The sequence below is a fragment of the Antedon mediterranea genome, chromosome 3, assembly GCF_964355755.1.
Source record: "Antedon mediterranea chromosome 3, ecAntMedi1.1, whole genome shotgun sequence".
In the NCBI taxonomy this organism is placed as follows: Eukaryota; Metazoa; Echinodermata; class Crinoidea; order Comatulida; family Antedonidae; genus Antedon; species Antedon mediterranea.
The window spans coordinates 27235987-27253711 of NC_092672.1; the positions used below are offsets into that span (position 1 = coordinate 27235987).

Below are 17725 nucleotides of genomic sequence, written 5' to 3' on the forward strand. Positions count from 1 at the left end.
GTATTAGGGCCTGTTCGTAGGGGTTGAAAATACCAGCTTATTCCCGATTTCCGTTCGCGTGGCCCAATTAACTTTTGCCTCAGGCTACAAAAAATTCGAGGTAAAATGTTCACCAAATTTGCAGGTTATTTCAGCGATAATCCAATTATACTCGGCCTTCGAGGATAATAAATCTCCGATAGAGGCAATGTGTCAAATTTTGACAAACGTTTGCTGCCTAGGCCAGTCATTTCTCCTACGAAGCTCTTCCATACACGCTTCGAGAGCGATCGTGAGCTGGTGCTGTCCTTGTTGGTGTAGACCGTTTAGGAATACACCCCGTTTAGTAGTAGGCCTAGCTGGTCGGTGGTGTTTCCGTCAAATTCTTCGCCAATGAGTAAAATAATGGTCGTCAGGAGAAGGCATATTTCGGCAGGATTATCGGCGTTAAGAGGCATAAGGTTTGTCGCAAGGATAAGCAGTGTAAAAGGTAGCAAGTAATTGTTATTGTAAAGAAAGATCGCGAGTAAAAAATATACAACACGAAACTAGCGTGCGAAAATGGGGTCGTAGGTTGTAAAGACAACTGACCTTAAAACGTAATTTCCGGTTTGTGATTCGTCGATTAAGCATTTAAGCGGTTAAATATTTCAAGTACGAACAACGCTCAATTTATAACCCGAGGCATGGGTGAAATTAAGCGCTTATTTTAACCACCGTACGAACACGACCTTAGACTAATATTAATATTTGAACAGAAGAACTTTCAGAATAGTAAAGTTTATTTTTGGAAATAAATAAACTATTAGTTTAACATATTTTAAGTAATGGATTACACTATTAATCTGAAATAAAAGTAGTAAACTATTAGTCTATAAATATTTTACAATGAACTTTCAGAGTAGTAAAGGAGTACTGTAATGGTATCTATATATAAATTTACGTAAGGGCAAAATTCGGTAAATCGCGCCTTACTTTTAGAATTTTTACTCGATGGTATGTAAAGTTGGTTCGTACTTTCGGTACTGATTTTAACCACCTGATGTAACCCTGTTTACTAATTAAATTAAGTTAGATAATTAGTTATTGACGATTAAAACAAATTTAGGTTCAACGATTTGCCCCAGATAGGGGTGTTTTCCGATCGTGGTATACACTGTCTAATGGATGTCCATCTTGAAAAATACCCGCCACAAAAATGCGAGGAAGCTTCGCATTTTCCTATCTCCTCCTACGATAATTGTTTTTAATAGCTGAAAACCGGCTGAACAGCTCGAGTACAGTATCATAATGTTGAAGACAGGCCGATTTTCTTTAAAAAATACTATTTTGATAGATTTAATATACGTTTATACAAATGTATTGATTTGCGATGAATGGAACATTCCAATCTCTGTGTCGTTCCACAAGTGTCTATTCCCTCAGGCGTCGTTAAGGAAAGTACTGTATACTCATAACAGAAATTCGATCCATTTTGTTTTCAATCTGTGCTGCAGAGGTTGGATATAATTTTTTTTAAACGGATAATGAGCTAGCGTTTTCACTCGCCGTAATTTAATATTTATTACTGATTAAATCGAATTTATGATTTGCCCCGAATAGAGGTGGTTTTCACAAATTATTTAACATTATATATAAACATACGTCGTAGTGTATCGTTACATGTACTGTACTATTTCAATCGACTACGACGGTGATAGTTTCAACAAAGTATTACATCGCAATGTTTTACTGTGTTTAGTGGTATATTATTTGTAAAACATGTTAATTAATATTTTACAAAATAAAAAATATATTTAAAAATTGTTCCTCTTTGCACCCATCCTCATCCCCATTCCTCAACCATAATGTTACATACAAAACACAAATTAAGTTTGTTTAAATTTGACTTAAACAATTGGTCTCATTTAGTTTCTCTTTCGGAAGTAATTCCCAGTGTGCTAATTTTAGTTGAGTACATAAATCACAGTGTCTATTTAATCGTTCCTGTAAACGACATATATTATTGTCCTGCATTATTGTACATTTGAAATCGCCAGTTTTTGAACGCTGACATTACTGTGTATTCGAGAACCATCTGTGGGCACGACCTAGATGGTACGCGAGCGAAGCGAGCGTACCATCTAGTTTAATAAATAAACCGTAAGTTTAACTTGTCAATTATTGACTTCAGTAATATACTAGTAAACCATTATTACTAGCAAAACATTGATTCAAAGCATTGACGTAATAATAATGAACATATAACATTGCGTGTGACAACCGATAACGTAAACGCGATGCTGTAAACGTTGTACGTTCGTCACAATATGGAGAATGGTTACAACATTTATGATTCAATTTCTCGTAAGAAGGGGGATGCGAAATTGATAGAATAGTTTCCTTATCTTACGTCGCTGCGTTGTTTCTAGTGGGAACCAAGCTTAAGGAAATATAAATGTACCTATTTTTGAATAATTTGAATTGAACTGATGTAGAATTACACCAGTGTGTTTACATTATTTTGCTTCGTTTTATGACTTTGTTCTATTTTCTTCTAGTTCTGAATAAATGAAAGGGACAAAATTATTTATGCTGACTGTTAATTGTACTTATTTCAAAGATTTGTGTAATTAAATGTATTTGTATTTAGTGTCCCAATAATATATTGACTTTAATAATGAGAATGGTAATTTCTTCGATTTGGCGACTCCTAATGCAACATTGTTAAACCTTGGTTGTTGGGTTATTATTGTTTATTTACAGTAATTCAATTTTAAACATTTTCAATCGTCCCTCTTCACAATTGTATGTTAAAATATGCAAATTATTTGATATGCGTCTCGAAAAAGCTGTAACGGATCGAAAGTTTTATGTCCAATTTCTGTCTTTTCACGAATCTATAACGTCGCTTATCTTGCCACATCTTATTTTCAATATGGAAACGTTGTATGGGGAATTAATGTGTTGTTACCTCTCCTGTGGTGGACACTTTAATGTGCGCTAGACGACACGTGATTTTAAACCGTCGTCAGGATAAAACAAAGGGAATTTCCCCCTTGCCACGCATGAGAATTTTCTTTCATCAGCTGACCGGCTACGGACGACTGCTATTATTATGTATGTAAATATATTTATCTTATTCAAATTTGTTTATGTCTTCCTTGTCTGGTCTGTGTGTAAATCTAATGATAGGTAGGCCTACCCCGTCAAGCACCCGCTTCTTGGTACCTATTGTAATTGTGAATTGTATAAAAATATAATGGTCAAATAGAACATGATGAACCGATATTTTATTCTTTATACTGATATTTGTGCATGTTTTCTATGAGACAATTATATATTATACACATTACTGTGATTGACATAAATAGGCCTAAATAAAGTGTTGGAAAAAATTTTGTTATTTGATCGTGTTGTAACTGTAGGCCTACAGTATTACATTTTGTACCGACATTATTCTATTGCTTCCGATTTGTTTTCGTGTTTTCTTGGGAGACAATAGGCCTATACTTCATGTGATTGGCACGCATTTGAAGATAAATATAATTACATGTTGCAAAATTATAATTTGATCGATAACGTAACAAGATCATATAGTTGTGAATGGCAAGACTATTTTTGACTTTAGGAAATGTGATAATTTGTAAAATCATGAGGACTTATCTCCTCCAGGTAAATTCATGTGACCTACTTTAAATATCTTAAAGTATTGATGAAAACTATAAAAAGTACTACATTTTGCAATTCTTACAAAATAAAATAAATACAAACTCTTTGATATGTTGTTGTGTAATCCATATAGCTCTGTCGATGCCTGAATTCCTTGACTATTTGAAATTATAATTTAGACTCGCGCTCTGTCTGGCCCATAAAATAAAAACGCATACAGTACTAACTAGGCCAATTAAAAATATAATATTGTCCCCCTGTTTTGTTGAATATTTCAAAGAGTTATTGGGGAAAAAATGTAATTTAAAGCCAAAAAACTGTCTGTCAGACAATGGGACTTACTCTTAACCGGGTTGTTTTTATTTAGGCTTTTAATAGGCCTATAAAAAGTGAAATAATTCTAATAGTAATTTTTTGGGTTTTTTTCTACTGAAGTTTTAGTAACGTTATTAACTTCTGTAGAAAAAAAAAACACAAATTTATTATTATAATTATTTCATTTTTTATAGGCTTATGAAAGGCCTAAATAAAAAAACCCGGTTAAGAGTCTTCGGAGGACAACACATCTCTAACCAAATTAATTATAGAAATAATTTATATTTATATTTTTACTCGACTTCAACTTACCCAATTCATGAAATTGGTGTCTCTAGTAATAGTACTATAGTGGGACTATAGTACTAGTGGAAATGACTGATAATATCGCCGGACCGCATGTAAAATACGAATCAATTATGATGATGATGATAATTGCAAAAAAATCTGGCATAATTTGTACACAATCTAGCATAATTTGGACGAAAACCCGAAGACCTGCAATTTTAATTCTTAATTTTAGCCTTAATTGTGTCTGGCATAATGGCATATTTTTGTGCTGCCACCTAGCATAATTTCATTTCGATTTCTGGCCACACTGTGACGTAATCTAGACTGTGTTGTTTGTGTGTGTGTATCAAAACAAAGTGATTTGTAAGTAAAAATAACATTACTTAAAGAATTAAAAAATGACACTTTAAAGATTTCGGAAGGTCAGAAGCACCGTAATTGATATTAATAATTCCGAAAGTAGGCCCAGCTTACCTAGTAGTAGGCCCACCCTACTAACTAGCCTAGTTACGGTTTACTAGGCCTAGCCTAGGCCTAGGCCTAGGCCTAGGCCCCCTCCCTAGCCAGGAGGCCTAGACCTAAGCCCGAGTGTTAACAAAGTGCGAGGCAGCGAGGCACGCGAGGCATGCCAAATATTTGTGCGAGGCATCATTTTATCATTTCCAAAAGTGCGAGGCATGCGCGGCATATAGTTTACAATTTCAAAAAGGTGCGAGGCATATCTTAACGTGCTATTATGCTATATTATAGGCCTAATAATCAATCGATTCAAGCGTATCTAAATAGATTCGTGTATACACTCATCATGTTGTTTATTTTTATGTAACGATTGTTTTTTCATTCAAGTCATATCGTGTCAAATTTTACTTTCAAAAGTGCCCAAACTACGGTTCAAAAATCTGAACGACAGTATTCAACTTTCGATAAACAATAATTGTTATAGCGACACACTCATCAAATGACTGCAATGTTGGCATTTCGAGCGTGTTCACTCACATGTCTCTCGAACATAGCAGAGTGAAAATAATATTTTGTCACACCCCTGCGCCTAGATCCGGTAGACCCGAGAGATGGAAAATCCCTCTGTACTATTTAGCAGGTAGCGGAATGATTCAGCCCTCAGCTCAGAGGATTGTGGTGCATTCCCCTCCTATAGCACGTGGTTTCAGCAGCAACGCACAGACTTCTCTCTGAGCGGCGTGCCAAAGACATTTTTGACATTCCATTCTCTAGGAACAACACGTGTACCTATCTCGCAAATAAGGTGAACAGCGATTGCCAGGACAAGTTCAATAACTGGCGGTGAATAAAAGGTAACTGATATGGCGATCCAATAACATGCCGCAAAGAAAAAAATTGCGACAGAATTCTGGAGCGCGTGTGAAAAAAGACTTACGTCCGACAATTGTAATACTAGGCCTAAAATTAAACTTTAGCTAATATGCTTAGCCCTAACCTAGATAAGAGGCCTATGTAGAAAATAATTTAATCAATTTTGATATAATAATAATTGGTGTAATATTTAATAATGATACACTATTCCTGTTTTAGTAAGCTAGGTATATTACGAACGATTTTTATTTATTGTTGTCCATGTACGTACTAATAAACGTGGCGCTAGTTTCCTTCGCTTGTATTTTTACTCCAAATTTGATAACTAACTTTATCGTGTGAATACCACACCTTAGAAGTATACCTCATGAGTACTTTAATGAAAGAATCACATAAAAAGTAACAAATAAATCCTTAAATTAATGATTTTACAGGCGTGTTTCTCGCACACTGTTCGCGAATTTCACTTATTCAATGTTCAATATTTTTGTTTCTATGGAGCGCCAAAAGAGCAACGATAATAGAGGACTAAAACTCAGTGGAATGCGTCAATTTCTCATGCATTTATTGGTGAAAAACACGTTTTATTTCAATATATTTGTTAATTTGTCAATAAAAATGCTGTAATATGTTATTGCTGATAATGTTCTGTTTTCAAAGAATAATAATCGATCCTAAATCAACATCACTACCTAGTCTAGACCTAGGACATCCTACTAAGGATATTATGATGAATTTTTCTATTTTATTCTTTAAAAGGTTACCGAAACCGTGTACATTATCAAAGAATATAAATAGGTATTTTATTATCTTTGACATTATCAACAGTAAACCGGTGAACAGTAACATTTTTCCTTACTGACAGTGACAAAATCTATTGAAATTGTACTTGATTTTCACCAAATAATGCGTTAAATATAAATGGATTCCACAGAGTTTTTAGCCCTCTAATTAATTTTGCTCTTTTGGCGTTCCATAGAAATCAAAATATTGAACATTGAGTGTGCAAAATGCGAGAAAAACAACGTCTGTAAAATCACCAATTTAATGGATTTATTGTTACTTTTATGTGATTTTTCTTCATTAAAGTAGGCCTACTAATTCTAAGCTGTGGTATTCAGGATAAAGTTGGTTAAAATACAAGGCAGGTGCAAAAGGAAACTAGCCTAGCGGGCCTAGGCCTAGGCTACTTCAATTTCGGTGATTTCCTGCCTTGCAATTTTGAGAAATGATAAAATGATGCCTCGCATTTTTTGATGATGGTAAAACGATGCCTCGCATAAATTTCTGACTTGCCTCGCATGCCTTCCCTGCCTCGCGTGCCTCGCTGCCTCGCACTTTGTTACTACCCCCTACGCCCACCCTCTAACTAGGCTAGTCTAGCCTAGGCCTAGCTAGGCTCTAAAATCTTACTCTTAATTCTTATCGTAGTTTAGGCCTAAACCTAGGTCTTGTAGGTAGGGGGACTGGATCCCGCTAAAATAACAATTCTACCTAGCCTAGGCACTAATAGTATTTATGTATGTGTTATGCGCGATTTGCGCAATTTGAAATTGCGCAAAAAAATCCTTGCGCAATTTGAAATTGCGCAAATAATTCTTGCGCAATTTAAAATTGCGCAAGGATTTTTTTGCGCAATTTCAAATTGCGCAATCAACTTGCGCAATTTCAAATTGCGCAAGAAAATCTTTGCGCAATTTTAAATTGCGCTGCACAATTTGTAAATTGCGCTGCACAATTTGTAAATTGCGCAAGATAGTTCTTGCGCAATATGACACCTTTGCGCAATTTGAAAACGAACTGTAAATTTTCCCATACATGGCTATAGGCTAGGCCTAGGCAGAGGAGTTTAAAATTTAGTATTTTATTATATAAATAAGACCATTTCAATGAAGATAATGTTTAATACTCACTTTTTAAGTTTTTAATATTAGTTTAAGCTAGGCCATGTAACCTAGTCAGTATCAGTAGTCCAGACCCTAGCTAGGCTAGAGTAGTATAGCCGGCCGCCCGCGCCGCGCCCGCCTGGTGGAACACCACCGCTTCGTTTTCCTTCGTCGGTTCTTCGACGGTATGCTAACTTATAACAATATTTGCACTACTAAAATAAGGAAATGCGATATTTATCTTTAATTTTGAATCATTCTTAGAAATTACTATAAAAATATGGGTGTACATGATTCCACAATCTGTCGAAAAACCTTGCGCAATTTGCAGATTACTTGCGCAATTTAATACGTTGCTTGCGCAATTTGAAACACATGTTTCAATTCAAATTGCGCAAGGATTTTTTTTGCGCAATTTCAAATTGCGCAAATCGTTCAAATCGCGCATAACATATGCAACTATTCATTCCGACCTTTTGCATTGCATAGAAATGGACAGTCATAATGAATGGTTCGGTCATATTCATGCAAATGTAAATCCAAAGATCTTAAAACCGGCTTAATATCACCTTTCTGGGTAAATAACAACATTATAATAATGGTGTGCCAATTTCGCGTAATGGTATTAAAATCATTTTTTTCAATTTTGTAATCTGTAAAAGTGACACACCTTACTACTGTAGCATTTTATTTATAGTCAATAACACATTTTGAGTAGTACTGTACAACATACTACTGTAATATACTGTATTCTTTCACAAAATAATAAAAGTTCATGGTATTGTCCTCAACAAATGATCAATTCGATGTATTGCCTTTAAAAAATAATAAATTTAATGTAATTGTAATTTGTATGTTCATTGTTTTTGCAGTGACTACCACCATACCAGATTACAAGAAAATCATTTGCTGAATGTAATCTTGTATGACTTGCAGTTATCAATACAATAAAATGAACTCAAGGTCAGCATGCTGCAATGAACCCAAATACAACTCAAGCTCAGCAAGCTGTAAAAGGCAAAAATAAAACTCAAGCTCATCAAGCTGCAATAGGCAAAAATAAAACTCAAGCTCAGCAAGCTGTAATAGGCAAAAATGAAACTCAAGCTCATCAAGCTGCGATAGGCACAAATGCAACTCAAGCTCAGCAAGCTGTAAAAGGCAAAAATAAAACTCAAGCTCATCAAGCTGCAATAGGCAAAAATGAAACTCAAGCTCAGCAACCTGTAATAGGCAAAAATGAAACTCAAGCTCATCAAGCTTCAATAGGCACAAATGCAACTCAAGCTCAGCAAGCTGCAATAGGCAAAAATGAATCTCAAGCTCATCAGCACCATCTAGTGCTCCTTCTACAGGCACACAATTGTCAGAGGAGAGAAAACCAGGCTAATGGTGAACTAAAACAATGCTCACTTCCACACTGTCGGACCATGAAAAATGTACTCAATCACAAGACACACTGTCAAGCTGGCAGGAACTGTACAGGTATTATATGCCAAATGTCATCCTTTATAAACCTAGTTCTTATTTTAACCAATAGTTAGTTTTCGCATCACATTGGATGGACTCGTAATTGATCTGTGCATATCCCATTAATTTATCGTTCTAGTCTAGTGGCACTACAGAGACGTATTTAATGTTAATAACTGCTGTAATAAAGCATATGATATATTTCTTAGTAATTTTTCCAATGCTTATGAATATCTCATTAAAATAACTAAAAAGAAAATAGAGGAAAGAAAACCATGGATCACTTTGGCCATAATAAAATCAATAAACACTGGGACAGATTCTACAAACAATTCGTAAAAACTAATATTAATGATAATACATCGGCTAAAAATAAATATAAAACATATTGTAACAAATTGACACATTTGATTCATATATCATGCCAGAAATATGCTAATAAATTTAATTTATATAAAAATAGTATTAAGCAAACATGGAAAAATATAAATGAAATATTGGGTTAAAATATAAACTAGAAAGCCACTCCGAGAGTGCATACCTCCGCCTACTGTAAACTTCTCCTACGTAAGATTTCTCTGGGAAAATATAAATATATAAATTTGTGTGTGTCTTAATGCTGTTTGTGATTTAGGCTAATTTCACTACAAGCATGTGTGCGAGTTTGGTGTAATGGTTATGTATAACAAGCCTTTCAATTAACAATAGCTTCAGTTGACTAACAATAGAACAGCAACGCAAAAATCAAACTAGTGAATATGAAAAAAAATAGGTTTTTTAAACTACTCGCATCAAAAAAGGTGCACGTTAAATCAAATTATGTTTTAAAATTACAAATCACAAATTATAACTCTTGCCTCTTGTACAAAAAAGAAGTAGTTCTCGAGAAAATGCAATTTCAGTTTACTTGTTATTTTAAGACTGCTCGCCGGATTTTGAAAAATTCTGTCCTATCTTTTAACACTAGCAGGTCTGAAAAGTATACTAAAAAGTGGTCCAGAATTGGGACCATGCTCCCAAAATTTAATGGAATGGTCCTTGAGCACCTATCTATTGTATATTCATTTTGGTAAAGATCTTGTAATTACTTTTTGAGTAATCCTGCTAACAAACAAACAGACAAACAAACTAGCCTTCGCGCATAGCGTGATACTTGGGCAAATCAAAATTGGCCTGTTGACCTTGACCCGATTTTTACCAAAATTGTGTGTCTTAATGCTGCGTGATTTAGGCTAATTTCACTACAATCATGTGTATGCGAATTTGGTGTAAAGGTTATGTAACCAGCCTTTCAACTAACAATAGCTTCAGTCGACTAATAATAGAACAGCAACGCGAAAAACACACGGGTGAATTTGAAAATAAATAGGTTTTTTAAACTACTCGCATCAAAAAACCTGTATATTAAATCTAATTATGTTTTAAAATTTACAAATCAAAAATAATAACTCTTCCCTCTTTTACAAAAATGAAGTTTTTTGGACAAGTAGTTCTCGAGAAAATGCAATTTTAGTTTACTTGTTACTTTAAGACTGCTTACCGGCATGTGAAAATTCTGTCTTATCTCTTAACACTAGCAGGTCTGAAAAAATGTCTAAAAAGTGGTCTAGAATTAGGACTGTGGTCCGGATTTTCACCAAAATTGGGCAGTGTCGTCCTTGCACCAGCCGACATGTATGACAGTAATTTGTAGTTATTCGAATCAAAATTGTGAGCGCTAGAGTGATGACAAACAAACACACACACACCCCTACACAAACCGCACCGATCAACATACTTGGCCAATTTTCAATTTGGCCAAGTAACAATCACGCGCAATCGATTACAATACTTCCTTGGCAGAGGTAAATAAAGCAAAATCTGGTAAAAAAGCACCGAATATGATGACAATAGATTAAACAAATAGCACTATTTATAGTTCGACCACTTTTCATATTTTTAACTTATCTATTCTTACTGGGATTTTTCCCACAGCACCTAAAATAGCTAAAATTATCCCTATCATAAAAAAGATGACCGTCACATTATATCTAATTATTGTCCGATATCGCTTCTTTCATGCTTTTCGAAAGTGTTTGAAAAGTTAATCTAGACTCATTGATTTTTTAAACACTATTGATATTCTTCACCCTAATCAGTGTGTTTTTCGTAAAGAACACTCAACTGACCTAGCATTACTAGATATCTGTAACAAAATCGCCTCTGCTAAAATAAACATACCGTTGGTGTCTTTATGGATTTATCGAAATCCTTCGACTATTAATGATACCATTTTAAAACATAAACTTGAACATTATGGCATCAGAGGACTCTCTCTTCTATTATTGAATTATCTTTACGACAGAAAACATATTTTTATTCACATACTTATAATTTACTGCCTGTAAACTGCGGGGTACCACAAGGATCTACTTTAGGTCCTTTACTTATTCCTTATAATATGTACATGATATCCCAACCTCCTCTGAGTTATTAAATTGTATATTATTTTCTGATGAAAACATAAAAATTTATCACATAAAAATATTGATAAACTTTTTTTCACTCCAATAGGGAATTACTGTATGTCTCAGATTGGTTCAAAGTTAAATATTGATAAAACTAATTTGTTATAATTATATATCGCAAGTAAATATAAAGTGACAGAAGACACGTCCGAGGGAATAATAATCATTTAAAAATCAAAATTGATTTTATTTTATTTTATTTTATTTTATTTTATTCAATCAAAACCAACAGCGATAAATACCGCCACTAACAGGTTTGAAACATAAAACAATACAACATCAAAAATGGTTAACAATAAAATACAGATAAAATATATATATATATATATAAAACATAGATTGGCATGCCATAAACAATTTCAATTAAACAGGTTATGCAGGCTGTTCAAGAAGTGAACACATCATCGTCCTCTTAAAATAACCAAGTCTATCATTAAAAATATCGATATGATTGCTATTTAGATTATTAAATGTATAAGGTAGTCTATGAAAAAGTCCCCTCTTAGTACAGTCGACACGGTTAAAAGGAATATGCAATAAATGTCTATTTCGTGTACGACCAGGAACATTTAAACTAAATAGTGAAATTAATGAACAGTCATATTTATGATGATATTTTAATTAAAGAAAAACAATTTAAGTAGTGTGTAGTGTTAACTACACACTACAAGCAACAATGATATAACATGGCCTTGACCTTGAAGTACCGTGTATGCGCAAATAACAAATATCGTTTTGAACTATACGTACATTAAACCAACGAGTTAACATGCAAATATCGCACGCACATTAAGCAGCAAATGGTAATAATCCAACGCGTAACGACGACTCTAACAGGCGTATCATGAACACACAATTATTAAACAACTCAATGCAATACATTAACATTAAGTCGATCAAAATTGTTTGTAGCACTAAATTTGATTTAGATTTTGTTTACATTTGTGGGCAAAAAGATTTTTTTTTTTTACATTTGTGGGCGCTGTTTTCACATTTGTGAGTGATGCGTTTTTACATTTTTGGTTGTTTTCACATCTGTGGGCGTTTTCACATTTGGGGGTTTAACAACTCTCCCCCCACATGATTACTTCATTTTGTATTTATTATCCTGTATGTTATTATATTGTGGAAATAAATTAAATTGAAATTGAAACTAAAGTAAAAATACAAAATGTTGTTTGTGTTGGTGATGTGGGAGTGGGGGTGTGGAGAGTGGAGAGGGGGTATGCGATAACCGATTTATGCGACTGGACTAACTTGACAGCATCTTTAATAATTATTGGCCTAAAAATAGTTCCTAATTTGATTGATAACGTTTCTATTAATAATCTGGTGTTACTTTCTTGTAGTGCCTCACTGCGCATCATCTCGTGAATTAATCTCACATTGGAAGAATTGTACTCGTAGTGACTGTCCTGTGTGTGTTCCTCTCAAAAATGCTTCAAGGACTCGAGGTAAGTAAGGGCCTGTTCACACTTTACAATTTACATATATCATGGTTGCATGTGTGTATAAAACTTGAGATAAAACAGCTGTTTATAAAATCTATCTAGATTTTTTAACTACACCATAAATAACTTCAAAAAAAGCTGAAAAACTTGACAATTTGATGCCCCTTGTTTCTTTCTACATTTTCATATTTACTGTAGACTAACTTACTTAATAAAGAAATACTAAATATTACAAAAAAACAGTCATATAATATGAGGCATGCAAACATTTAGTTTTAGGAACTTACTTTTATCTCCATATTGAAGATGAAAAATAATTGCTCAATATTTGAATTGTTTATGTCTAACATTTCGTATCATTTTATGGTGTATAGCCACCACCGTCGACTTTAAACCAAACTACTGCATTATTGTATCGACTAGGGTTGTGAACAATAGGTAAAGTTGATTAATAAAATGATATTTTAGTAGTTTGTTCAAGAGTTACCACTAAAATATTTAATGATTTTACTGACAGGTACACATGAGAATCCATGTTTATGTCATGCTCAGTATAGATTTAGATTCTGTAGGAAAAGCTACACGGTTTTTCTCTTACTGTTACTGCTCTAAATTAGCACATTAAATGCAGTTCGCACAAAATGCAAAGACAAAAGCTTTCGGGTAATTTGACCAATCAGGACGTGATGGGTCATTCAAACTGTTGATTTTAGTTCTGATGATGAGAATAGTATTCTCGAAACCTGATTATTTAACTCTACGCTAGTCTAATATAATATAAAGCCTGTTTACCTAAATATACTTTAGAAATACTGTAATATATATTCAATTCAATTTTATTTTCATGTAATAACATGGGAGTTTTTCTTTTTTTAAGTAAAATGCACTTATGCTGGAGAACCTTAAATAAGCCCATAGGGCTTTACGGTTAGTTCCACCAGAAAAAAATAATTCAAAAAGTATATAAAAGTATATATAATAACTGTTTCAAAAGTAGTCAATAAATAAATAAACAAATAAAAAATAAAATATGAGTAAATAAATGAATAAATAACGAAAATAAAGAAAAAGAATTAAGGTAATACAAAAGCACAAGAAAACACAGGACCAAAACACGTGACAAAACACGTGACAAAACGAGGACAGAAGGAACAAAGACACAGGACAAAAACACGTGACAAAACGAGGACAGAAGTAACAAAGACACAGGACAAAAACACGTGACAAAACGAGGACAGAAGGAACAAAGACACAGGACAAAAACACGTGACAAAACGAGGACAGAAGGAACAAAGACACAGGACAAAAACATGTGACAAAACGAGGACAGAAGGAACAAAGACATGGGACAAAACACGTGACAAAACGAGGACAGAAGGAACAAAGACACAGGACAAAAACACGTGACAAAACGAGGACAGAAGGAACAAAGACACAGGACAAAAACATGTGACAAAACGAGGATAGAAGGAACAAAGACACGGGACAAAACACGTGACAAAACGAGGACAGAAGGAACAAAGACACAGGACAAAAACACGTGACAAAACGAGGACAGAAGGAACAAAGACACGGGACAAAACACGTGACAAAATGAGGACAGAAGGAACAAAGACACAGGACAAAAACACGTGACAAAACGAGGACAGAAGGAACAAAGACACAGGACAAAACACGTGACAAAACGAGGACAGAAGGAACAAAAAACACAGGACAAAAACACGTGACAAAACAAGGACAGAAGGAACAAAGAAACAGGACAAAACACGTGACAAAACGAGGACAGAAGGAACAAAGACACAGGACAAAAACACGTGACAAAACGAGGACAGAAGGAACAAAGACGCAGAACAAAAGTTTAAAAAACTGGGTTAGAGGGGAGGGACTGAATTCTTAGGGGAAATCGATTGAATACTTTGATACCAATGATGATTTGTAGCTAAACTTGAAGTGAGTTCCATAAAATGGGGCCAGTGGATTTATTTGTGTTTCTTGCTGTGAAATGGTTATTGATAGGGATATATTTGTTAGAGTGGCGGGTGTTGTGAACTTCATTGTTTTTTGTAAAGAATCCATTAAATGTGATAGGAAGTTTCCGATTATTAAATTTGTGCATGAACAAAGCAGTCTGTATTTATGTCGAAGATGTTAAGATTTTTTACTTTTTTACTACTATTAATATGTTTAGAATACTGTATATATATATCTCTAAACAATCTTTTAGTGGGTTCAGTGCATCTTGCAGCAATTGGAAGCAAGTCGCAGCCATGGCACAGTCAGTCCACGCAGGATCAACGTAATCATATGGTTCTTAGATTGTAAGTTTTTCATACTAATTAAAAGACTTTATTATTAACTTTAAAAAATGTAATAAAATAACCAGTTTCGATATTTCTGAATTTTTTTGACAAACAAATGATTTAAAAATTAAAAAAATATGAAACATGAATTGGTGGCAGGAAATAATGAATCTCAAAGACTGAACAATATCTTGAGATAATAAACTATATCAGTAAGAAGGTCTGATAATGATATCTTGAGCTTCTACCAATTTTCAGTGTTCTGAGCAATTGCTAATGTTGTACTGTATAATGTTGTTTAAAAATGTTCATCTGTTTTTTTTATACAATAAATTGACAATTCTTTTTTCAAAATCAACAATTAGCAAAACTGTCCGATCAGGACAGCGAATCTTTCAAGGTTAGTTTATCACTAAATTTTGGTTTTTAATAAAGAATTGTCAATACAATATAATTTTTTTTAACAGGGTTCAAGCAATCTTCCCAAGTCGTGATCCAGCTGCTGTTAAAGATAGGCGAATGGCAAAATTAGTAGACTATGCTTGCAAGGTGGAGAACACTATGTATCAGGCGGCTAGTAGTAGGGTAAGATTCTCTGAGTCCAGGATGTTAAAATTAGGGCCTAAATATATTACAATTAGTTTTAAACCTAAACCTAATGGTCTATCTTTTGTATTGTAATTGTCAAGGTTTAGGCAGTGCATCATCCAGCTGGATCCATTTCGCTTGTGAAATAGTAGTAATAGTAGTAATGATTAAATTGAACTGATAAATTGTGATAAACATTACTTTACTACATTATTTAAACATTTTTGAATGGAACTGTAATATTAGACATCACATTATTTATTGCTGAATTTCAATCACTTTATTTATTGCTTAAGATGTTTTATTTTTTACAGGAAGAGTATTATCATCTTATCGCTGAGAAAGTCTTACAAATACAAAAGGAATTAGATAGATTACGACTGGAACGGATACAGAGACAGAGTGCGACCGAGTCATCTCAACCTACACCATCCCAGGTGCCTTCCATGCAAGCTACAATGCTGTCTTTCTCAAGCACGGTTCCAAACAGTGAGTGTCTAGAAAATCATTTTGCATCTGAGAGAATAACACCTATAATAGATATTGTTTCTTTCAGTATTCAATAAAACATGAATACAATATTTTCTATCACATTAAAATCGGTTCTGGTTCATTAAATTGAACAGTCAACTTGTAAAATAGCCAAAACATATTTACTATTTATTTATCTTTGATTTACGGGGCTATCTGCTCTAACAGCTTTTCTACAGCATTACAGCTGATTTCATTAAAACATCAAATTACATTCAAATTCATACAATTTTAAATTCTTTGACGTCATATAAAAGTAGCCTACCTTAGTTTTGTAACCCTTAGAGTACCCCATTTATAATTGGTTAGCCTGTTACTGTGTCCTGTTCTTAACATTCAATTATTAAACATCAGTTTTATATACTAATTATTGTTTTCTAGACTTAACTCCAGCAGAAATACTGGCTCGAGGACCTGAAGCAGTTAAAGCATTCAATGAAGCTCTGAAAAATGGGAAAACTGAAGTTAAACAGGGGAGAACTATTTTTGTAGGTCTTGAGAGAGTTGGAAAAACCTCTACGATCAATTCCTTATTAGGGAAAGGGTAAGCAAACCTATTAATAGTGAAAACACAGACAATACAAAAGTCATTTTTTCTTCATTCTGTCACCACTCTCGTAGCATTAATATTATTGGTTATCCGCACTTGGCGTGTTATTGTCAGGATCCCAAAACTCTTCAAATTTGTATTAATGTAATTATTTAGATAATTTTCTTCTAAAATTGTTATTTTTACATGTCGCTTTGATGATGTCATCGTGTTAGAAAATTGAATTAAATGACGGGTCTCGTAATTTCGTCTATGCTACACTGTATATAACATATACAGTGTATTCCGTAAATACTGTAATATGCTGTATGATACAAAATAGGTACAATTCAGCACTGTAAACATATTTAATTCATGTCATAGGATGCCATAATAATTGTCGATGTTCATATAGTTTAACGTATGTGCATGTTGCATTTCCGTGGATAACTCGTCAAAGTGACGAGTTCAAATCTAGTTATTGTTGTTGTTGTTATCATCGCCAACTAAATTTATTTATTATGAAAAATGTTTTTTGGTTCGTTTGTATAAAAAAAAACCACAAAAAGCCTTCAGTGAAGTATAAATAAGTATGAATTATACAATTTCATTAGATTTTAATTGTGAAATTCTGATTATGCATTGTAAAATTACCTATAGTTTAATTTGAAATATATTTTCAATAGTTTTTGTTCAAAGCAAGACATAACAGATGCTATATCAACAACAAGGGTTTGCAGCACTCAAGAAGATGCTGATGAAACAAAATGGAAAGAACAATCACTAGAGACGTGTAAGTATCAACGGCGCAGATCCGTTTTTTAATTGAAATACTTGGGGCCAGGGGGCTCTTTTTAATTCATAGGCCGTTTCAATCAATTTCTGAGCAAATTTA

General features: G+C 33.7%; 1 protein-coding gene across 1 annotated transcript in view; it reads left to right on the forward strand.

Moving 5' to 3' along the window:
* Positions 1 to 4582: 4582 nt before the first annotated feature.
* Positions 4583 to 17725, forward strand: part of LOC140045120 (uncharacterized) — a 38820-nt gene continuing 25677 nt past the window's right edge. The window contains exons 1-8 of the mRNA XM_072089874.1: positions 4583 to 4599; positions 8327 to 8939; positions 12781 to 12885; positions 15107 to 15200; positions 15650 to 15767; positions 16085 to 16259; positions 16683 to 16845; positions 17517 to 17623. Coding sequence (XP_071945975.1) covers positions 8432 to 8939; positions 12781 to 12885; positions 15107 to 15200; positions 15650 to 15767; positions 16085 to 16259; positions 16683 to 16845; positions 17517 to 17623 — 1270 coding nt within the window. The 5' untranslated portion in view covers positions 4583 to 4599; positions 8327 to 8431. The remainder of the gene's footprint in view (positions 4600 to 8326; positions 8940 to 12780; positions 12886 to 15106; positions 15201 to 15649; positions 15768 to 16084; positions 16260 to 16682; positions 16846 to 17516; positions 17624 to 17725) is intronic.